Consider the following 22,833-nt stretch of genomic DNA (forward strand, 5'->3'; position numbering starts at 1 on the left):
CTTAAAGATTTTATTTATTTACTTGTCAGAGAGAGAGAGAGAGAGAAAGAGCACAAGCTGGGAGAGTGGCAGGCAGAGGGAGAAGCAGGCTCTCGTTGAGCAAGGAGCACAATGTGGGGCTCGATCCCAGGACCATGGGATCATGACCTGAGCCGAAGGCAGACGCTTAACCAACTGAGCCACCCAGGCATCCCTCACCATGCTACATATTATGTTTACTTTAAAATGGTTAATTTGGGGGGCTCCTGACTGGTTGGCTCAGTTGGTGGAGCATGCAACTCTGGATCTCCGGGTTGTAAGTTCAAGCCCTATGTTGGCTGTAGAGATTACTCAAAAAATAAACATTTTTTTATATAAATAAAATGATTAATTTTTTGTTACGTGAATTTGACCTCAATTAAAATTAAAACAAATAATAAGGAATTTTTAAAAAAGGATGCCAGGTGGTTGCTTTCTGCTTTCTGCCTCTTTCACCCATGCCAAACCCCAACTGCTGCATGAGGGGCTCTGAGAACCAGGGTTCACAGACTTCTGGGAGAATTTCCCCACATCAAGACCCAGAAGCCTTTGTCCCTGGCATTTTCCTTATCTGGCGAGTGTCTACATTTGTGGAAATTCCAGCTAGCCTTTCTTGGCTAAAGAATTACAGCAGCATCAGGTATAGGTGGATTCAGGGGCTCAGCCACTATCAGATACCTTTAGGTATCTGTCTCTCTCCATGTTGTGGGTCTTGGTCCTACTTTCCTCTGTGCTGGCTTCCCTATCAGGTAAGCTCTAGAATTCAACCACTCCTCTCCACCCCCACTGCTTCTGCTTTGCTCTAAGTGACCACCATCACTTGCTCAGACTACTATAATAGCATCCTCCCTGGCCTCTCGCCACTACCCTTCTCTGTAGTCCATCCTTCTCATGGCAGCTAGGGACCATGTTGAACCTAAGATAGACCATGTTCCTCTCCTGTTCTCAAAACCTTCTCATGGCTCCCCATTCTTCTCAGAGTAAAAGTAAAATCTTTCTTATGATCCATTAGGCTCTAAGCAGCCTGGCTTTACCAATACTCTCTGACCTCATTTCCTATTATTATTTCACGTGCCCGCTTGGCTGCAGCCCCATTGGGCCTGCTTCCTGTTCTTCAAACATGCTTGGGATGGTCCCATCTCAGGGCCTTTGCACATGCTGTTTCCTCTGCCTGGGACAATCTTCTCCTGGACATCTACATGGCTCTCTCCCTCACTTTATTCAGGTCTCTGCTCCTCGGAGAGACTTTCTCTGACCACCTTGTCTAAAATCTCACTCCCATTCTTTCTATTTCACTGCCATGGCTGATTGTCTTCCTAGCACAAATCATTTCCAGAACTCAGTTGCTGACTGATTAAGGAAGAGTGCCTGGCACACAGTAGGTGCTTAGTAAGAGGCTGTAGGATGAATACATGATCGTGGTCTGTCCTGTTCCTCTCTTGTCCTCAGGCCTGGACTGGACAATGACTGAGTCCTGGATGGTGGCAGCAAAAGCAGGAAATAAAACAAAGGTCCACGAGGTAGAACTGTGTTCTTTTGGGTGGAATAAAAAGAACAGCAGTTCCTGTTTGCTGAAAGCACCTACTGTGTGCCATGAACTTCATATTCGATGACTGTCTTTATTTTACAGGTGAGGACACAGAGACCTAGAGAAGTGAAGTGACTTCTCAAAGGCCCACAGCAATCAAATGGCTCAGTGGGACCCGAACCCACGCCTTCCCAACTCCAGGACTTTCCCTCTTCACTGGGACAAGGGGGAGGGTTGCCAGACACCCTGTGCATATAATACATTCCTCTACTGACTTTGTCAAAACGCCTTAAATGTGCTGTATAGTGGTTTTTTTCAATAAATTACAAATTTTCAGCAGAGTTGTTTTTCAGATTTAGCTAGGAGCTAAATTTGCTAAATCTGGCAACGCTAGCCAGGGAGGAGCTCCAACTCAGGCCTAGGGCTGCAGCGACTGGTCCCGCCCACGACCCCAGATCATTTTTCCAGGCAAATCCGCCGCCTGTCCTTACCCCTTGAAGCGCGTTCGGTCTCGGGGCCCTAGGCCTCTTTCCTGGGATAGGACACTGGGGATTCGTGAGTTAGGCGCTGTCCCTTTAAGAGTGGTTTCGGAGGGCAGGCCAACGGGGGCGTGGCGAACCGAGGGGGCGTGTCGAGTCGGCGCTGGCCAATCCGGGGGCGGGACGAAGGCGGGGGCGTCCCCGGCGCGGGCGGGTTGGGAAGGGTTAAAGGGGCGCGCCCGAGGGTCGTGGACCGTCCGGTTGCCCCCGCCTCCTTCCGTCCGAGTGGCGCTCTCCCGCGGCTGCGCCAGCCGGGCCGCCCCGGAGACAAAGCGCCGCCGCTGCCGCCGCAACCGAGCGGGTCCCGGGCCATGGCCGGGCGGCCCCCCGGCCCCGCGCCTCTCGTCCCGCCGCCGCCGCCGCCGCCTCCTTAGGCTGCACGGCGAGGTAAGGCCGGCCTGGCGAGGGGGGACCTGCGGGTGGCCCTGCGAGGGGACGCGAGACCGGGCTCGGGGCCGTCGTGGGCCTCGGGGTCCCCGGCTGTCTGGGGAGACCTCTGCTGGAGAGAGCTGCCCATCTGCGATAACACGCCACTGGTAATTTACCCATTAGGTACCCCAGGGACCGAGCTTGGCCGACGATCCCCGCCCCATAAGGGACCTCAGCCAGTGGTGGAACTCTGGCTCCCACGTTCTGCGGGGAACCACCTCATCTGGGGCTCTGGCTGTCCTTTAAGGAACACACCAGACACAAAGAAAGGGGACGAGGGCAGCCAGGAGCAGTGCCAGACCTGGAGAACCAGCCTCTGCAATGGGCAGCAGGGCTGCCTCGAGCCTGGGGCGGGGGTCCTGGCGTCCCTGTTGGCCCCCGCTGGAGAGGCGCTCTTCTTCAGGGTTCTCAGCACGTTTTTCTGCCTGTACCTGCCACACCCTCTCCCCCATGCCCACTGTTGGGGACACTTGTGGCAGCTGGATTCAATCTCAGCACCTGTGATCTGGCTTCTTGAATTGAATGCCAAAATGCCATGCCTCAGTTTCTCCAGAGTCCTGGGTTCTGGGCCAGCTGTGTCCTTGGAGACCTTGAGCTAATTATTTGCCTTTTGGACAGCATCTTTCCTGAGCGCTCCCTACCTGGTAAACATTTTGCAGAATGGCTCCTCCGGATTTATTCAATCCTTCCCAGAGAGATGGATATTAATATGCTCATTTTATAGATGAGGCTCACCCAACTCACAGTGGCAGTGCTTTTGGTGCCTTTCCCATAGTTTGCCAGTGGGTTTTCCTCATTCTAGCCCATCGAACCCACTCCATGGCCCGTTTGACAGATGAGGAAACAGGCTAGGGAAGGTGAAGTGATATTCTTTAGGTGGAGGGGAGAACTTGGCCCTGGGACCAGAGAGAGGCTGGGCTCTCTCCTGCTTCCTGCCTGGCCAAAGACTGTTGAATCAACAGCAGTACCCACAGTGGACTCTGAACTTCTTGGAAAACAGCATGAGTGTGAGGAGATAAGTGGGTGACCAGGCCCTCCCAGAGACGAGCCCGCACCCCTGCTGCTTCCCGCCCTCCCTCTCCCTTTTTTTTTTTTTTTTTTTTTTGCTGGGCTGGAGGAGGTAAGGGCGATGGGCAGAATGTGCTGGCCGGTGACCCTGGGCCAGGCTGGCCCCATCTGGGCAGTAGGGGGAGGATGGCTGCTGAGCCATGAGGGAAATTGCTCTTCCTTGGGCCTTAATGGGGTGGGGACATCCCAGGATCAGCCCCTTTGTGCTGGTTGCCTGGAGCCTGTGACTCTGGGCACAGCATTGTGCCTTTGGGCAAGTTACTTAACCTCTCTGTCTCCATTTTCCACATCTATGAATGCGGGTTGATGAACAGATCCCTTCTTACGGGGCTGTAGAGAGATTTCAGAAGATAATTGTCTGATTCATTCTACAGGTATTTGAGCACCACCTGCATGCCGGGCACTGGAATTCAGGCAAAAACCCCCTGCCCTCCTAGAGTAGGCAAAGATGACCCAGGTAATTTCAGGTTGGGGTATAGGAGAGTGACTGGGGGGGGTGTGTGTCTCTTGCATACTGAAGGTCAAGCTGAAACTGAAGGATGAGAAGTCAGCCATGTGAAGATAGGAGAAGGGCATTCCAGGCAGAGGGAACAGCCAGGGCAAAGGCTGGTGTGTTTGAGGAAGAGCAAGGAGGCCAGGGTGGCTGGAGCTTAATGAGCAAGGGGGAAGAGGTTGGGGAAGGGCACTTGGAAGCCATGGGGAGGACTGAATTTAATACTGGGACAAGTAGGGAGTCATGGGAGTGTTTAGAGTAGAGGAGGGGTGTGGTTGGACTTATCTTAACAGGATCCCTCTGTGGGGAATGGATTGTAGTGGGGCCAGGGGAGGGGCCGAGGAGGGAGTTTGGCTCTTACCCTGAAGAACAGGGGCAGGGAAGGGGCAAGGGTGGAGGCAGGGAGACAGTGAGGAGGCTACTGCAGCTGTCGAGGTGAGTGACGATACGGACGAGGACGGGGAGGTGGTAGAGGTCAGAGATATTAGGCCACTGACTTGGAAGAGGTTGGGATGGGGGGGCATCAACTGGGCTTGATGAGTGCAGAGTGGGGGTGGGGGGAGAAGGCAAAGCCGTTTGCTGTGACAGAGAGTGCTGAGGGGAGCATTTGGCCAGGCTGAGAGGAATATCAACAGTGCCGCTGCTGCGTGTGTAGTGTGTGCCCAGCACCATGCTCAGCACCTTCTACAGAGTCACTGTGTCATATCACAGCACCCTGACGTAGGTGCTGTCATGATCCCATTTTACAGATGTGGAAACAGAGGCCCAGAGAAGCTTAAAGCTTGTCCAGGGTCACACAACCTGGACACTACAGAGCTGACGTTTGAACCCAGAGAAGAGCAAGCCGATACCAGACTGGGCAGAGGGCAGGGAGGCAAGCAGTGGCCTGCAAGGTAGGAGGGTGATGGGGCAAGTAGGGTGGGTGGTTCCTGTGAGAAGTGGAGCCAGGGTCCACATGGAGTTGTTGGGGTGTGAGGGAGAATGCATGAGTTCTGTTTTGCAGAGAGAGGAACTGAGGCTCAGAGCAGGGCCACGTGTCTGAAGTCACTCAGCTCAGGTAGGCAGAGCAGGGATTAAACACCCTGAGCCCTCAGGGCCTCTCTCTGACCTTGGCGCCACTGCTAGGTCAAGACAGGCTGATCTCAGCTACCAAATCATAGCTCGTGTTGCCTCTTCCAGGAAGCCTGCCTTGACTCCTCAGGCAAGTTAGATGAGGTGGATTCAGTTGGGAGCAATCGTTCCTCTCTGCTCTGGGTCAGGTTGCCTGGCTTGGCAGATGCTCCCAGGAGAGTCACCAGCCATACCTCATTCCTCCAGGCCTTCAGTAAGGCACCACCCAGGCTGGGGAATGAACATTAATTGAGTACCTTCTGCAATCCAGGGACTTTACATGCTTTGCCTCTTGAAAAATACAGTTACTGTCCTATGCAGAGTGGGGCTGTGAAGCCCAAACAAAGTGGCCATGAAAAACTCCAAGGGAGGGTACGGTTATGTTGGGGGTCCAGGTTCCACCTCCCAATTAGTCCCATCTGGCCAGTGTTGCCCCCATCATGTACTCCTTGGGGGAAGGTGGATAAATATCACTGGGCCAAGTGTATAGAGTTAGAGTCTTACGCTTTAAGTGGGTACCTGGTGCTCTCCCCATTCCCTTTCTATAAAAAAGCCCTGGGCCTTTAATCTGGGTCACTTCATAATAGTCTTTTCTGCCTCTCCCCTTGCCCCTCTGCTCTGGCCTCACCAGCCTCCTGGCTGTTCCTCAAGCGCAGCAGTGGGTTCCTACCTCAGGGCCTTTGCACTTGCTCTTCCCTCTGCTTGGTATGTCCCTGGGACTCCCTCCCTCACCTCCTTCAGGTCTCTGTTCAGATGTTACCTTCTCAGTACAGCCTTTCCTGACTCCCATTAAAGTCAAACACTCCTTTTGTCCCTAACACCCCGGCCCCTTCCCTGTATTATATTTTCTACAGCACTGAAGACCACCTGGGAGATGTACTTTACCTGTTTGTTAATTGTCTGCCCTTTTCCCCTGCCACTAGCATAGCAGTACCCTGAGGGCAGAGACCCTCTCTGTCTTGTTTATGGTTGTACTCCCAGTGCCTGGAACAGCACATGTGGGTGTTTAACAAATGTTTGATGAATGAAGGCCCTGCAGATAAGTTCTGTTCATGTCCCCGTTTCATGATGGGCAAATCAAAGCCGAGTTATAAAAGCAGAGCTGGGACCTGGAAGGGACCACAAAGCGACAGCCGGTCTGGTTTCTGGGGATGATGAAAACATCCACCCCTGAAATGAGGCCTGGGTTTGAACTTCAGTTCTGCCCATCTTGCTTTGTGACTGCCTGAGAGTGACTAGCCTTTCTGTCCCTTGTTACCCCACCTGTCAAACAGGGGTGGTGCGAGGCCCTGCCCACCGGGGTTTGCTGCGACATGAAGTGAGTCAGTACGTGTAAAATGCTTGGCCCGCAGTAGTCATCCTCACCTTACCTTGCGGAGGCTTCTGGGGCCAGTGAGCCCCGAGTCTGGGCCCTGGCTCTGCTGAGGAGCTGCGTGAGCGTGGCCAGGCCGCTTCTGCTCCAGGAGCCTCAGCTTCCTCACCTGTGCGAGGGGCGTTGAGGGCCGCCGGTGGCCGAGGGTGGTCGCGAGGTCACGGCGAGGCGCGGCGGTGAGGGTGGCGGTGGCCATGGGAGTCACGGCTCGCTGTCCCGGGGGGGGGACAGGCCCCGGCGCGGCCGCCATGAAGCTGAACGAGCGCAGCCTGGCCTTCTACGCCACGTGCGACGCCCCGGTGGACAACGCGGGCTTCCTGTACAAGAAGGGCGGCCGGCACGCGGCCTACCACCGCCGCTGGTTCGTGCTGCGCGGCAACATGCTCTTCTACTTCGAGGAGCCGGCCAGCCGCGAGCCCGTGGGCGTCATCATCCTGGAGGGCTGCACCGTGGAGCTGGTGGAGGCCGCCGAGGAGTTCGCCTTCGCCGTGCGCTTCGCGGGGGCCCGGGCGCGCACCTACGTGCTGGCCGCCGAGAGCCAGACCGCCATGGAGGGCTGGGTGAAGGCGCTGTCGCGGGCCAGCTTCGACTACCTGCGGCTCGTGGTGCGCGAGCTGGAGCAGCAGCTGGCCGCCATGCGGGCCGGGGACTGCGCGCCGCCGCCGCGCCGGCCCCGCGCGCTCCCGCCCAAGGAGAACGGCTGCGCCGTGTGGAGCGCCGAGCCGCCCCCCGCCGCCGCCCCCGCCGCCCCCGCCCTCATCCTCAGCCCCGCGGGCGCCGCCGCCTCGCGGCCCGGCCCCGCGCCGCCGCCCCTGCCTCCCCGGCGGCGGGCCTGGGCCCCCAACGGGCCTCCGCACGCCGGCTCCTTTGCCCGGCTGCACGAGTGGTATGGGCAGGAGGTGAGGGCGCTGAGGAGCCAGTGGCTCGGGAGCCGGGCCCAGCCCTGAAGAGCTGAGCGGGGCGGGCCAGCCCTGAGCTCGCCCCCGGGGGGCCCTGCTTCTGGAGGGACCGCAGCCCCGGGCCTCGCCCTGACAGCCCCTGCCCTGGGAGACCGGAGGGGTGGGGGTGGGGGGGCCTGGTTTCCGGGCCCCGGCTCTGAGAAGATGCTGGGTTCCGAGGGGTGCTTTAGGACTTGTGGGACTCAGAGGGGGCCACGTGCCGCTTCTGAGGAGCATCCAGGGCCTCGGGGAGCCTCAAGAAGCCGGAGGCCTCGTATCCAGGGAACTCGGGCCCCACGCCCCGCCGGAGTCACCCAGCAAAGGCCTGTTGCTGGTAACAGGCCCCCCGCTGGGGTGACTGCGCCCACGGGAGGATCTGGGGCCTGAAAATGCCGGGTCAGCCCTGGTCCTGGCCGCTCGGACTGGACCTGAACTTGGACAGACAGAAGCCTTGGCCGTGGGGCACCACACCTGGGCTTGACCTCCTTTTGCTCCGGGGCCTGGCTCCAGGCCGCCTGCCTGGCTCCAGAAGCAGGTGCAGAAGGCGGCGCAGGCGCAGGTTTTAATGCCTGACCGGTGTGGTGAGATTGCCTGGTCCCAAGGGCTCTTGGCTTGGAGTGGGGTTGGAGGCAGGACTTTGCCCTGGGCTTCAGCCAGGCCCTGAGAAGGTACGGCAGGCACAGTAGTGGCCCTCTGCTTTGGGCCATGTCTGTGTCTCGGTGGTCGTTCTCACATGCCCTCCCAAGACTCCTTAACCACTTCCTTCAGCCTCCTTCTGGAGCGGGTCTTCTGCCCCAGCCTGGGCTGGGGCCTCTCAGGAGCTCGCCTGACCTTGTCCAGTCCTGAGCTGGGCAGCTGTGGCCTGAGCTGACTTTCTAGCCGGGTTCCCCAGGGATGGGTGGCCGGGAGCTGACTCACCCCCCAGAGAGGGCCTGGGTGCTGATCTGGTACTGCAAAGGAACAGCTGCCAAGCTGTGTTTGGCTTCTGGAACCCCCTCCCTCCGTCACAGTCCCAGCCCACCTTCACCCCCAGTATTCTGATGGGGAGACCGGGTCTTGCTCTGCTTCAAGACTGACTGTTTTACTGTACTCACTCACCACAGTGGCCATTCTTCATCCAGGGAGAATCTTCGGGGGCTGGGACACCCCTGGCCCTCAAGCTGGGTTATGTTTACAGTTCTCAGTGCCCCACACTGGGGACCACTGAGGACACATATGCCCCAACCTGTATTTCCCCAGAGGGTTCCCCTTGGTGACAGTGGGACTTGGTCCTGAGGCCCTTTCCTGCTGTCTTTGGAGACCCTGGGGCTTGGGGAAGAATGAGGGGTGTCTGTGTGTGTCTGCAATCACCAGCTCACTGCTGGCTCAGTTGACTGGGGCTACAGTTTTAATTTAATTTTTAATACTTAGGGTGTTTTCACTGCTTTTGTTTCTTGTTAGCTGGTGGGAGGGGATGAGGTGCCCCAGCTCTGGGCTTGCCTGAGGGTTGGCACTGCCCCCAGGGAGAGGGTCAGGAGCCTTGGCTGAGGACAAAGGCACCTCAAGAATCTCACCTGGTTCTCTACCTTCTTCCCAGCAAGTCCTGTTCTCCTGACAGGTGCCTCTGGGGTCTTTGTACGCTTCCCACCCCCCTCCTTTCCAAGTCCTGAATGGAGGGGGTGGGGATGGCTGCTCTCGTCCATAGGCTCTGGGTCTCTAGGGATGTTAGGATCTGCCCAGAGCCCATGTCCTGGCCAGACCCAGCTGGTGGGGCGAGGTGTCGGCCCCCATCCTGGTGCAGGTTTACAAGCTCTATAAAGGTACAGTGCCTACCACTGCCCCCCTTAAGGCCCCACCCCCCAAAAAAGCACAAGATGGGGTCAGGCTGCCTCCAGAGTTGGGTGGGGACAGAGATATCAGGCAGCCTGGGAGGGGGATGCAAAGGCTAAAATAAAAAAATTTGTCAAGTGATGGCTGACTGTGTCATTTTTCCCCATCAGAATCCTTCATTGCAGAGCAGACCCTACAGGAGAAGTGACTCGTGTATGCTGAGTGCCCATGGCTGATGCTCTGCCAGGCACATTCTCAACCTCTTATGGCAGATAACAGCTCCATTTTACAGACGAGGGAACTGAGACTCAGGTTAAGAAAGCTGCTAAGTTCTCAGAGCTGAAAAATGTCAGAGCAGGGACGTAAACGCCTAGAATCTTATGGAAGAAGGGCAGAGCCTTCCAGAGGAATACCAGGGGGGATGGAGTTGCAAAGTTCCTTTTCAGAGGGGAGAGGAGGCAGGGGGAAAGGTGAAGCTTTAAAAGGTAACTGTGGGCTGAGGGCCTGACAGTTGGCAGGGACGTCAGGGATGGCAGATGGAAGGCTCCGCCCAAAAACCTGCCTATTCTCACAGATCAGTTCATGGTGGTTGCCTGGGGGCCTGGAGTGAGGAGAATTCTGGCATCAGTGCTGGTTCAGAGAGAAAGAGCCTGTGATTGATTAGTGATGTCTGCTATGAGCACAGGGTGGATGGTGGTGGTGCTCATGCTGTGTATCTTAGACTCATCAGAGCTTGTTTGCTGGGCTAATGGGGGACTCACATATGGGGAGGGGCTGGCCCAAGGTCACCCAACATGACGGACCAGGCCCTAGGTCTTCCTAATGTGGATTCAGAACTTGAGTCACATGTCTCCCTAGCCAGCCGGGAAAAATCATGCACACTCAGGAAGATGTGGCTTAGGATGAGCAACCTACCGTCCTCAGTCCACAGAACAAGTTCAAGAATAAGAAATGAAAAGTATCAAGGTCAGGGAATCATGCCACTGTGAGCATTCAGTGTATGCTGAGTAATTACTCCCACCTCTCCTGGGACCACAGCTTGACATGGGAGCTGGGGAAGTGGTTCCCCACACAGGCTGAGTCAGGGTGCTGCCTGTGGTATTTGTGACCACAACCTCTGCAGGGCCTGGGGTATAGGATGGAAGAAGTGGCAGGAGAGAGATGGGCGGGTGTGTGTGTGTGTGTGTGTGTGTGCGTGTGTGGTGGTCACAAGGGTACCCTCACCTGCCAGGCTTTTTAGGGCTGGAATGTTTCCTTGCAACCCCCTGAAAGGGGGAGGGGAGACAAGTTGGTCAATGCTGGAGTGGTGTGCATCCATCTGCTAATATGTCAATGTTTCCGCCTGACTGAGGGGGGATGTTTGGGGCACGTGTGTAAGGATGACTAAAACATCCCAGAAGCATGAGAAATTGTCCTTACCCAAACAGTGTTTGGGGCATATTGTATATATTCAGAGGGATATTCTGAGAAGCCACTTGGGGTAGGGATGAGAACCTCAAAGAGGGCAACCAGGCCAGAAGCTAATGGGCTGGTTACCCACATCCATCTACCCTAAATGGTTAGTTGTGCTGCTCCCACTTGACTTACAGGGATCAACTTTAGCTGCTAAAGAATGGCTGTGTGACCAAATTTCAGCCAATGAGATGTGAGTAGAAGGGTCTTCTTGCTTCTGAAAAGAAACACAATGAAGAGCTCTTCATTGCTCTCTGGGGGTAAGTTATGTCTGATGTCTGGAGCTGTGGCAGCCATCTTGTGATCATGAAGTAGGCCATGCTAAGGAAAATATGCCCTGCTGGGTTTTGTACACACTTGAAGATATCCTTGAACTGACAAGTCAATGGACAAAGAGACTGCCCTACCCCTGGACATCTTGTTATTTGAGGTAATAAATGTCCTTGTTTAAAGCTTTGAGAGGGACTTTTTTTTTTTCTTTGCAGCCAGAGGCTTCCTAATAGGTAAGTTCGAGTGACTGTAGCTGTTCCCTCTAAGGAGCATGGCTCTAGGTGACCAAGTGTAGGGCTGTTGTCAGCTCAGTGGGGTGAAGGCTAGTGCTGGATGGTATTCCCTGGGACATCCTTTCCTTGGAAGCCTTCCATCTCCTCTTCTGAGCGAACAAATATTGAAAGAACAGCACTGCACCTTACATTCTAAGAGGGGTGTCCCAACTGTCCACTCCCCCCAACCCCTCCCCAGACACCTTACCTCACCTTAACGCAAAGTTGGTTATCGAAAAGTTCCGACTACTTGTCCCAATTTCTAAAATCGCGGCATATAAAGTGAAACTCAAGAGCAGTAAAATGATAAACTGCTTAATGAAGCCCAACTCCAGATTTGCATTTTCTGATGAAGACTTTTTAAAAAGGTGGGCCCACGAACCGCTTTTTTATTTAGGGTTTCATCAAAACGGTTGCCTGCTCCTGACGGGTCAGAGCCGGCTTGGTCTGATCGCACTTGGGGCCACGGCCACGGCTGTTCTCACCAGGAGCAGCCCTGGAAGCACCTGGGGGCTGGGGCCGCCGCCACTGCACTCCCTTCAATGTCCGGGGGAACTGTCATCATTTCTCTGGCTGTGGGGCCGAGATCCCAGGGCAGAGCACCCAGGCCTTCCAGACTGCAACTCTTTGGGGACCAGCTCTGCCGTCGGTGCACCGCCCCCCCGCCCCCCGGGCTTGGCACTGAGATGCCAACCCCTGCCTCCCCCGCCCCTGAGCTCCCGCGATTCTTCCCTCCCTGACAATGGTTGCGGGGCAGGAGTTGGTCTCAGATGCAAGCTGAGCCAGGCAGGGTCCTGGGAACTTCGGATTGGGAGGAACAGACTCAGGTGTGAGGCGGCCTGAGAGAGAGACCGTCTGGTGCCCCAAAGGCCGGCTGAACCTCCTGCCTTTGGATTTCACAGGGTCTCCCTGGATCTTCCCAATAAGCCGTTCGCACATCTCTAAGTGGATCAAAATTTCTCTCAACCCGACTACGCCAAGACACCCAGGGAATGTTTGTTCTGCACGCCTGTGCTCTTCTGTTTCACCAGGATCCTTCCAGGGGCCTGGCATACCCAGTGGGACCAACACAATGAAATTAGATCTGCCTCCCATTTACTGACACCTGGGACGGCCTAGTCACCGGGGGGGGGGGGGGGGGGTATGGTTTAAAATGCAGATTCCTGGGCCCTGGCTCCTGGAAATCTGGGTCAGTGGGTTGGGGCAGGACCCAGGAAGCTGCATTTTGAGTAGGAAACGGAATTTTAGGGCCATGCTTAGGAAATGCTAATTTAATCTTCAGAGAAACTTCTGAGGCAGTGTGGTAGCCAGCCCCCATGATGGGCCCTGATGATCCTTGCCTCCTGGTGTCCATGCCTTTGTGTTGTCCCCTCCCACACTGAATCATGACAAGCCTGTGTGGCTTACAGATCTGGGTCACGGAAGACACTGCAGCCTCTGCCTTGCGCCCTCTTGGCTGCCATGTTGTGGGGACACTCGAGCAGCCCTGACAGAGGAACGGAAGCCCTCAGCCAACAAGCCAGCACCAGCCTGCCGGTCATGGGAGGACACCATCTTGGAAGCAGATTTTCCAGCCCTGGAACAGCCTCAGGAGATTGCAGCCCCATGGTTGGCAGCTTCATGGTACCCTCATGAGGGACCCAGGAGCCAGAACCACCCAGTTACACCACTCCTAAATTCCTGACCCAACAGAGATTGAGAGGTAAACGTTTACTGTTTTAAGCCACTAAGTTTTGGCATTGTTATGTGGTAAGAGTCAGCAAACACAGGTAGATATTATTATGATCTGGTCCATTTTACAGATAAGGAAACTGAGTCTCATTGAAGGACCCCAGATTACCTGATAGTGGAGAGTCAAACCCAGGCCAGGCTGAGTCCAAAGCTAGTGCTTTTAACAACTACACCCTGGGGGGCTGTAGATCACGGAACCAACGGTCTTATCCCTTCATTGTGGCAGATGGGAAAACTGACCTGGGGTGAGGAGTCACCTTGGCTAAGGTCACTCATGGTGCTGTTCCCTGCCCCTTCCCTACTGCCCTTGGGTTTACGGGGGTGACTTCAGCCTCCAGGGTGCCTGCAAAGGCAGCCCAGATTCTAGAGCAACATATACCCTGTGCCTTTAGCTATGGACAGCCTGGCCTTTATTTTTATTTATTTATTTTTTAAAAAAGATTTTATTTATTCATTTGAGAGAGAGAGACAGAGCACAAGCAGGGGGAGAGGCAGAGGGAGAGGGAGAAGCACTCCTGAGAGCCTGGCCTTTGGAATGATCTCTAGAATAGCCACCCTAGCAGTCATGGGTTAATCAGCCAGCTGAGGTCTGGTTTTTTCACTCACCAGTAGGTGATGGGAGATGGGGCTGTTGGCCCAGTGCAGGAGCTTAACTAGGAGCCAAAGGAGGGCAGGAGTAGGAAGCAAGGACCATAGCGGCCTGAGGGTCAGGGCCTATGGTAGAGGTGGGCCTGCTGCTCTCCTCTGGCTTGCCACCTCTCCAGGCAGATGGAGTCTCCTAACCTCCTAAGAATGCTAGTCTGACCATAGCAACCCCCTGCCTCACACCGTCCATGGCTCCCGGTACCTTCAGGAGAAAGGCTATTTCCCGCCATGGCTCAAGGATCTTCAGGATCTGACCCCCATCCTTCTTCCTTCCTCCACCCCACCTCAAATTCCAGCCTCTTTTGGACCTGTTTCTCCATGTTCTTGTCCCTGCTTCTCTAACTCCTATAGTATTTCATGTGTCAGGTGACATGTCCTCTCCTCCAGGAAGCCTTCCTGGATCTCACTACTCATACTCTCATGGTTCCCCATGTTTCTGCCATTGGATCACTGAGCACACATAGGCACTCAATAAATACTTATTACCCAGACAGACAGTTACCAACTTTCCCCCAGCTCAGCTCTCTGCTCTCCCCTGTCCCCTGATCAAAACCTACCATCACCCTCCTCCAAGGCCTTCTCTGACTTCTTGTACCTTTCTGGTCTCTCCACTCCCCACTTGCCCGTGCTCCCTAGTTCAGCATTCCACATTTCTGCGTTTTTTACTGCATTTTCCACTCCAGGTGGACAGCAACTGCAGACAATGTCAACACCAAAGATGATGGCCCAGGATGGAGCTTTAGTTCCCAAAGGCGGGGGCACCTGCTTCCGCAAGTTCTTAGGTGGCTTGTGTCAGATGCGGCTTCTTCTCTACTCCACCCCCCACCTCCACCCTGGGGCCACATCCTGGGGATTTCTGCCTTCTGTTTTTCCAGAGCTGTGAACCCAGGGTCCAAAGGGTCAGTCCGTGGCTTTGCTTCATTTGAATCCCTACAACCACCTTATAAGGAAGGTGCCATTACTATCGCTTCCACTGTACAGCTTGGGAAACTGAGGCACAGAGCAGTTTAGGCATTTACCCAGGGTCCTATGGCTCCAACAGGTGGAGCGAGGGTTGAAACCAGGTGGTCTGGCCCCTCTCCCTGAGCTCTTGACTCTCATCCTTCTCCTCTCCAACTCTGAGCAAAGGCCAGTCCTGCCTGAGATGTCACCCTTAAGGGCTAGCTTGGGACCTCCATGGACGGGGGCCTTTGGCCTTACACGATGCTGCTCTCCCTGCCTTGACAGGCGGCCATCCTGCTGGTTTGGAGTAATTAGTTATCCTAATGAAGGTAATTAATCATTTAATTCCCACTTTAAGGACATGTGGAAGGTTTCCAGACAGAGAGGAAAGGTCTGTCTTGGGACACCATGTGGCCTTGGCTCACGGGTGAGTAATGCCACCTCAGGGACTCTCCTGACATTACTGGTCAAGAAAAAACCCTGTAGCCTGAAGCAGAGACTCAGCATCACGGGTTGAAAGAAACTGACCCCTGCTCGTGATAACAACAGGTAATGCTGAGCCCTGATGTGCCACACTGCCTAACGTAATTTACGTGCATGATTATTCCTCATCATCACCTCCCGAGCTGGTGGCTGTGATACCCCTAATTTCTCAGACGGGGAAACCAAGGCCCGAGTTACACATCGTGGAAAGGGGCGATGCTCTGTTGGTTACTAGTAAGTCCGTCTTGGCCTTTTCCTATTGGGAGGCCGGGGACACCTGCTCCTCACTCCACTGAGGTGGGCACAGCTTGTAAACTGGGTCATCCTGGGGCCATGACCTGTGGCCACTGATTTGGGCAGGGCATGATCTCAGCCCCAGAGATTAACTTGCTTCCACCCTGCTGCACTGAGGAGAAAAATGGAATCTGATCCTTCCATTTTCCTTTGCCGGAGCCCACAGCACAATCGCCAAGAGAGATGTCCACAGGACCCAGGCAGGTGGCACAGGTGAGGACTGAGGCTCATTGCAGCCAAGTGTCCTCTCTAAAAGGGGGGAGCTGCTGTCACATTGGAAGTTGGGTCCAGTGTGGCCAGATCTTATGGTTTTCAAGAAAAGCCGGTAATTAGGATTTTTAGGTGATATGCCCCCATATTTTAATGGTGGCAAACTAATTTAAAAGCCATTTTTTTTTTTTTTTTTTATAAAACGTCTTGTAAAACACCTCTGAGGGCCAGCTCGGACCCCCAGTTTGCATCCCCAGCTCCAGAACAAAGCAAGCAGGACACCCAGACATTATTATACAATTCTGTATTGAGCGACGCGTTTACAGAACGTGTTCTTTTTAAAATTTTAAACAAAGTTCATCAATCTCTTATAGAAACGGTTTTGTGGGTTTTTGTTTTGTTTTTACCGTTATAGGACGCGAATCTGACAAAGTTGTTCATGGGTCTGCTAGCTTTAAGTACAACAGGATTTCCGTGTTCAAAAGACTATATGCTAAGTGCTTAATCAAATCCCGTCACACAAAAGCCAGATTTAGTCCTCTAAGATCTGTAGTCTGCGGGTGAGCCTGGATTTCAATGTTGTGTGGGTTTCAACAGTAGAAAGTGGTGTGTTCCCTCACGGTTGTCTTAATTGCGACAGGGCGGTGGTGGCTAAAAGGAGATGTTTCGTTTGTTCCAGATTTGATTACTCTGAAAATTGGTCACTGTTTCCTATTGTCAAAATATAAAAATACCTTCATCTGGATAAAAATGTATACAGTGGAAAACTCTTCAATGCATAGCCTGGGTGTGTGGAAAAGGATGTTTTCCTGCAGGGTTTGTGTTGTTCTTCGTTCATTGTGGAGACTGCAGCCTGGCCTGGGTGCATGAGAGTTGAGATTTCTGGAACAGCCCTCAATTGTCCCCTTCTGGTCACTGGATTTTGCCAGCCTGGTTTCAAAATGCTTGCTGCATCCTTGAAAGCCCTCAGCTATCTCCCCCGGCACTAGACTGGCACCGATTAAGGCCACCTTTTCATCGTCATTCTGGATTCAGCTGGGGAGTCACCAATTCAGCCTTCCCACAGAGAGTTTGAGAAAGGAAAAGAAAGAAAAACAGAAGAGAGAGAGTCAAAAACCAATATGGTGGCTGTTCCATCCAAACTGGGAACTCTCCCACCAGAAACCCTGACGACGAAGATGCTAAAGGAAGGGCTTCTCTGAGTTGGGGGGATTGAGTCTTTGCTCCCCAGAAGGTCGTGTGTTGGAAAGCAGGGGGGCAGACTTAGAGATTGGGATACGGTGGTCATGCTGCGGTGCACTCAACCCTCTCACTTTGTTCTGTGTGGGCTCGGGAGCTGCAGATGCCTTCCAGAAACAGCACCTGGGTCAACTTGAGAGAGAAGATGGCAAGAAAGGGAGCTGGGGTCTCTAGTTGGAGGAATCTACTTTTTGGTGCGGGGTACTCGTGGGATGACCAACGCTGTTATTTTCTTAGAACACAGGGAGGGGAAGATGGCGGCCGCAGTCCTGCTCCGGAAAGCCAGTGGGGAAACTTCCCGTGCCGTGGCCACGATTCAGGTGGGGGAACGGGGTCACTCTGGCTCGAGTGCTGCCCTCCAATCCCCGGACCCCTCGCCTGGCTTTCCGAAGGATCCAGAAACACATCTTGTCTACAGACGGACAGGCTGGGTGTCCCACCTCGGCGGCCCCCAGGTATCTGACGAGCGGGACTGGAAGCAGTTTTGTACCATGTCACGTCTTGGGGAGGATGGCTGGCCGCAGCCCACACCCCTACAACGCTGACAACGGCGCGGGACGTTCTGTGTTATCGAGGTTGCAAAACAGACCACCAGAATGAAACACATCCTCAACGGCGTCGAGGTTTTCATTTAGAGTCTTTTGGACTTTTTCTTTTCAGCACGGTTTCCGGAAGGGCAGTAGCAGTGTGCTGCGTCTCACAGACAGATATGGAAAAAAAACCGCAGTTCAAGGGTTATCTAAATTTTGGTCAGTCTTCTAGTGTTTTGTGATGGCTTTGAGCAATTGTCTTCTTTTAATCTCATCTAGTGGCAAAAACGACACAACTTCAGTGTATACTTCGCAACAGTTGTGACAGCATCCTGATTTTATAACTCTCTGTAATATCAAAACAGCATTGGCTGGGAATAAATTCCAAAGGATCCTTTATTAAAATATCTAAAAGAGGTCTATAAATATTTATTTTTCTAAAAGAGTTTGGAGTTTCCAGGTGAAAATGCGGTGCCACGTCGCTTCCGCCTCCTGCAGAGAGGCCGGGGTGGAGAAGAGGATGCTCCCGGGGGGGGGGGGGGCAAGGGGCGCCCCAAAGAAGAGGCGGTGGCACTTGGCCCGCCTGCTCACTCACAACGTCACAGAACTAGGATCACAACAAAGAACGTAAACTGCATGACACTGCTGTCCACATCTGGATGGCTGAGTTCCTTCCTTCCTTCCCCCACCCCGTCTGGGAGAGTGAGTGAGAGGGGGAGAGCTGGCCCCCGGGATGCCCCTTGCCCTCGTGCCCCTGACTTCAGAACTCCCACTCCAGGGCCTCCTCCCGATTGGCAGCCCTCTCCAGCCGGTAGATGATGCTGTTCAGGTTGGCCATTTTCTCGTGTCTCCGCTGCAGGTTGGGGTTCACCTTGGCGCTGGGGTGCAAAGCCCCAGCTGTGTCGGCGATGGGGCTGGCACTCGGCACTTTGGCAGGAGGGGCGCCGGGTGGGGACGGGGAGATGGGGGCTGAGGAGGAGGGGACGGGTGACACAGACATCATGAGGCCCGGCGAGGAGGCAGCCGAGGGTGAGTTCAGGGACACCTCCAGGCTGCAGCGCGAGGACTCTGAGACCGACTTAAAACTTAGAGGGTCCGGGTGGAGCCGCTCCCCGCCGTCGTTCTCCTGGGGGGGCTGTAGTGAGGGACAGTCTGGAGTGGTCCCGCCTGGAAGGAGGAGCCCCGGGGCCGCTTTAGAGAGTCTGTCGTTACCCGGACGGTCAGGATGCGCCTCTTTGGGGGAACCTTGGCCTTTGTCTGGCTCCCCTGAGTCCTGGAGCTGGTTGCCCGCCTCTTCCTCTGCATCCTCCTCAGTCTGTTCCTGCTTAATCCTCACCTGGGCCTTGTCCTGGGTGGTCGGGGGTGTGATGCTCTCCTCGGAGCCTTCCTGAAGCTCCAGTTCCTTCACGGTAGGCTTCTGGTCCTCAGCCTCAGAGTCGGGGCTCTGCGGGGTAGGGTCTGGGTGGGAGTGGCCTGGTGGTAGGATGCCAGGACCCCCACTGGGGTCAAGGTCTGGTTCGTCTTGGGTCCCCTCCACCAACATCTCCCGGCGCATCCGGGACCTGGGGCAGAGATGGTGGTGAGCGAGGGGCGGGACTCAATGCAGACACGTGGCATTTTGACCCCATCCACTTTCCCAGGGGCCTCCTCACATGCAGCGACTTACTAAGTCCTGTCAACAACCTTACTAGTGGGTGCTATTATTATCCTTACTTCACACAGGAGGAAACAAGCCTCACACAGCCACTAAGTAGCGGAGTCAGGGCCTGAACTCAGGATTGTTGGATTCCAAAGTTCATGATCTAGACCTGCGCTGTCCAGTAGAGGAGCCACTGGCCACACGTGGCTCCTGAGCACTTAAAATGTGGCCAGTCTGAAAGGAGATGTGTTGTACGGGTTAAAATACACACTGGATTCTGAAGGCTTAATACAAAGAAAAGTAAAAGGTCTCATTGGTAAAGTTTTTATATTGATTACATACCGAAATGGCTACATTAGGCTAAATACACTATTACAATTAATTTCGTGTATTTCTGTTTTTTTTTTTTAATGTGGCTACTAGAGAATTTTAAATCACATGCGGCTTGCATTATGTTTCTTTTGCACAGCACCAGTCTAGAGCATTTCTTGAAGTCAAACCCAGATCTAGTTTGTGGCAACATCTCTCTGCTTCTTTCCTGTGGGGACTCTTAAGACATCAGCCCAGAAGGGGAAACTGAGGTGCGAAGAGTGACTTGTACAGGTCACCACGGCACACAGGGGCAGAGCTGGGACCAGAACCTGGCAAGCCCAGATTCCCGTCCAGAACCCACTCGCTCTCTCTTCACTTCAACTGCTTCCCTGCCATCAGAGGGCAACTCAGTCTTACACACGTTTTAAGCAGGATAAGTCAGGATTGGGACTAACCCCATTCATTATTTTCCTAACAGTAGATGAAGTCCAGAGAAGTCAAATAACTCGTTCAAGGTCATAGAACAGGATGGCTTCCTCAGCTACCTGCTGTAGCCCTCTGCCCATTTATATTAATAAAGTACAAGTTATTGATATAGAATACTAACAATTATAAGTTACAAACATTACACTAATGGCTGCTTATCATGTATCAGGCACCAGGCCAAGTGCTTTTTGCAGATTATTTCATTAATTTTTCATAATAACCTTAGGAAAAGGATATTAGTCTCATTCCTATAGATACAGGAGACAAGGCTCAGAGAGGCCCAAGGATTGCTATGATCACAGAGCAAGCAGTTGGGCTGGGAACCCAGTGATCGGGCTACACTCTCTTGCCTCCCTGGCTCCCTGTCCAGTTTGGCGATGGGGTCCCATCCCAGTAGCCTGGGCCTGCAAGGACTCGGAGGGGTCATTTGGTTCAGTCTCCAGTCCTTCTACAAAGGTGGCATTAGCCCACCATCCAGGGAACTCCACCTTCACCCTCAGTCTCCTCTAGAAGAGGGAAGAGCTGCTGAGATCAGGGAGAGCCCTAGTGGGTTCCACTGAGGTGAGACTGGAGGGGGAGTTTAGGATGGCTCAGTGTCTGAAGTTCCATCATTAGACTATCCAAACTGTAGAACAAATATAAATATGAGGCTAATGTCATTCACACATTTTAGTATAAATTAGTCTCCCTCTCTTTTTTAAAGAGTTTTATTTATTTATTTGACAGAGAGAGACACAGCGAGAGAGGGAACACAAGGAGGGGGAGTGGGAGAGGGAGAAGCAGGCTTCCCACGGAGCAGGGAGCCCAATGCGGGGCTTGATCCCAGAACCCTGGGATCATGACCTGAGCCAAAGGCAGATGCTTAATGACTGAGCCACCCAGGCGCCGCTAAAGATTATATTTATTTATTTGAGAGAGAGCGAGCGAGCGAGCACACGAGCAGGGGGAGGAGCAGAGGGAGAGGGAGATAATCTCCAGTAGACTCCACTCTGAGTGCAGAGCCTGACTCGGGGCTCAATCCCACAACCCTGAGATTATGACCTGAGCCGAAGCCAAGAGTTGGACGCTTAACTGACTGAGCCACCCAGGCACCCCTCCCTGATAATTTATTCTCAAAACATCTTGCTGTTCACCTTTCCCAGAGTTCACTGCGATTTGTAATGATGTATTAATATGAATGCTCATGTAATAGTGACCGTCCCTGCTGGTCTGTAAGAGATACTAAGGGCAAGGACTTTGCCTTGTTCTCTTCAGTGCCTTGTGCAGAGTAGGTGCTCAATAAACATTTACAAAATGAAATGATTTTTCTCCTGTAACTCTTTGAGACCAGTTTCTTTCTTTTGGAGTGGAATTCTCTCTGCTCCTCGGTGCAAATTCTTAGTCATCCTTCAACCAGCTCAAATGCCACCTCTTCTGTAAAGTCTTCCCTGGACAGAATTCCCTTTTCCCTCAGCCCCTTATTCCTCCTTTTATAGCAATTAGATTTTAGTAATATTATCTGGTTCATAATTTTAAGCTCTCTAAGGGCAGGGATGATGGCTTTTTTTTTTTTTTTTAAGATTTTATTTATTTGAAAGTGAGAGAGAGTGAGAGCGAGAGAGATCACAGAGGGAGAGGGAGAAGCAGAGTCCCTGCTGAGCAGGGAGCCTGATGTGGGGCTCGATCCCAGGACCCTGAGATCATGACCTCAGCCAAAGGCAGACACTTAACTGACTGAACCCCCAGGCACACCAGGATGATGGCTTTGAACCCCTGTATCTCCAGATCCTGGATCACTGTGCATACATTGTAACTATTTGTTGAATGAGTATGTTGGATAAAAATGGAGTGCTCAGTTCCTATGGGGAACAAGAGGGGAGAAGACATCCCCATATTCCCCAGGAAGGGAAGGAGGATGTGAGGATTTAGGGACCTGTGTCGTTTGCTGTTTGGAAGGCCCTGAATCTGAGCCAGATCATAAGCAGCAATATTTAACAATATATTTATGCCTGAAGTTTTTTCATTTGATCCTTGATTCAGCATTAGATTCCTTATCTGCCTTATCTGTAAAATAGGGATGAGACCCAGAGAAGTACAGTAACTTGCCCAAGAACACACAGCCAAGGTGGGACTGAACTCAGGTCTTTGGGCTGCCCATGCCTGGGCTATGGAGAGAGGAGATTTCAAATGTTCCACCTTTCCAGGCTCCTCCTTCCTCTTCTCCCTTCGGGAGTAAGAGACCTTCTCCCTGCCCCTGGAACACGTGGATGGACTCTCTCTGGCACCGCATGGACACCAGAGACCTTTCCTGCTCAGGAAGCTTGGCAGAGGGCGGGTGGAGAGGGGCTCAGAGATGGTCCCTGGAATCCCAGCAAGCCTTCTCCACAGGGCTCTCAGCTGAACTCAGGAAGCCCCTCTGCAGTCTCCTCGGGCACTGCTGAACCCAGTCAATGCCCCCAGCCAGCCCCGGCACTGAACTCCCAGGAAGCCCAGCCACTGTAAGTCGGTGACCCCCAAGACTAGGGACCGGTGAGTGGGAGGCAGCCACAGACATAGGGATCACCCACTCCTCCGGGCAGGTGGAGACTAAGGGGCTGCCAGAGGGTTTCTTTTGGTCTCGGGAGTGGGAGAGGCCAAGAGCCCCAAATCAGGGCTCCCACGTGAGGCTCAGTGGGTAGGTAGGGCTCCTCAGTCCTGTGCCCCAAATACCATTCCCTGTCCCTTCAGAGAGGCAGACACAAACTGGGTGAAGTAATAATTAAGAGAGGTGACAACAGTATCATCACCTACCCCCTACCATGTGGCCAGTATGATACGTAAATATGGTAGCCCACTGAATCAGTCCTCAACTCCAGGAAGCAGATCCCACTACAGTTCCCATTTTATAGGTCAGGAGACTCCGACTCAGGGAGGTGAAGCGACGTGCTCAGGGGCTCACAGCTGCAAATGGTGGAGCTGGGATTTATGCCCAGGTTTGCCTAGACTCTGAATCTAAACACCGGGGCCATACGGTCTCCCCACCTCCCAGAGGCCAAGCTGGGCTCC

General features: G+C 53.6%; 2 protein-coding genes across 7 annotated transcripts in view; one reads left to right on the forward strand and one right to left on the reverse strand.

Moving 5' to 3' along the window:
• Nucleotides 1–2,400: 2,400 nt before the first annotated feature.
• On the forward strand, nt 2,401–9,798 carry PHETA1 (PH domain containing endocytic trafficking adaptor 1). Of its 2 annotated transcripts, none has more exons than XM_032431604.1 (4): nt 2,401–2,472; nt 3,957–4,039; nt 4,825–4,968; nt 6,789–9,798. In XM_032431604.1, the coding sequence occupies exon 4, from the start codon at nt 6,806–6,808 to the stop codon at nt 7,502–7,504; it is 699 nt and encodes a 232-aa protein (XP_032287495.1). In that variant the 5' UTR covers nt 2,401–2,472; nt 3,957–4,039; nt 4,825–4,968; nt 6,789–6,805; the 3' UTR covers nt 7,505–9,798. The 2 variants fall into 2 exon arrangements, with proteins under 2 accessions (XP_032287495.1, XP_032287497.1); XM_032431606.1 differs by lacking the exon at nt 2,401–2,472 and adding an exon at nt 2,549–2,621.
• Nucleotides 9,799–15,892: 6,094 nt separating this feature from the next.
• Nucleotides 15,893–22,833, reverse strand: part of CUX2 (cut like homeobox 2) — a 257,032-nt gene continuing 250,091 nt past the window's right edge. For all 5 annotated transcript variants that reach the window (XM_032431436.1, XM_032431439.1, XM_032431438.1 and 2 more), the window contains one exon: nt 15,893–18,934. In XM_032431436.1, the coding sequence (XP_032287327.1) occupies nt 18,133–18,934 (802 nt within the window). In that variant the 3' untranslated portion in view covers nt 15,893–18,132. The remainder of the gene's footprint in view (nt 18,935–22,833) is intronic.

This window comes from Phoca vitulina, unplaced genomic scaffold (assembly GCF_004348235.1).
Source record: "Phoca vitulina isolate PV1807 unplaced genomic scaffold, GSC_HSeal_1.0 scaffold46, whole genome shotgun sequence".
NCBI lineage: Eukaryota > Metazoa > Chordata > Mammalia > Carnivora > Phocidae > Phoca > Phoca vitulina.

Excerpts from the sequence above, each read along its gene's own strand:
- PHETA1 (XM_032431604.1), top strand. The coding sequence starts at position 6,806 with ATGAAGCTGAACGAGCGCAGCCTGGCCTTCTACGCCACGTGCGACGCC.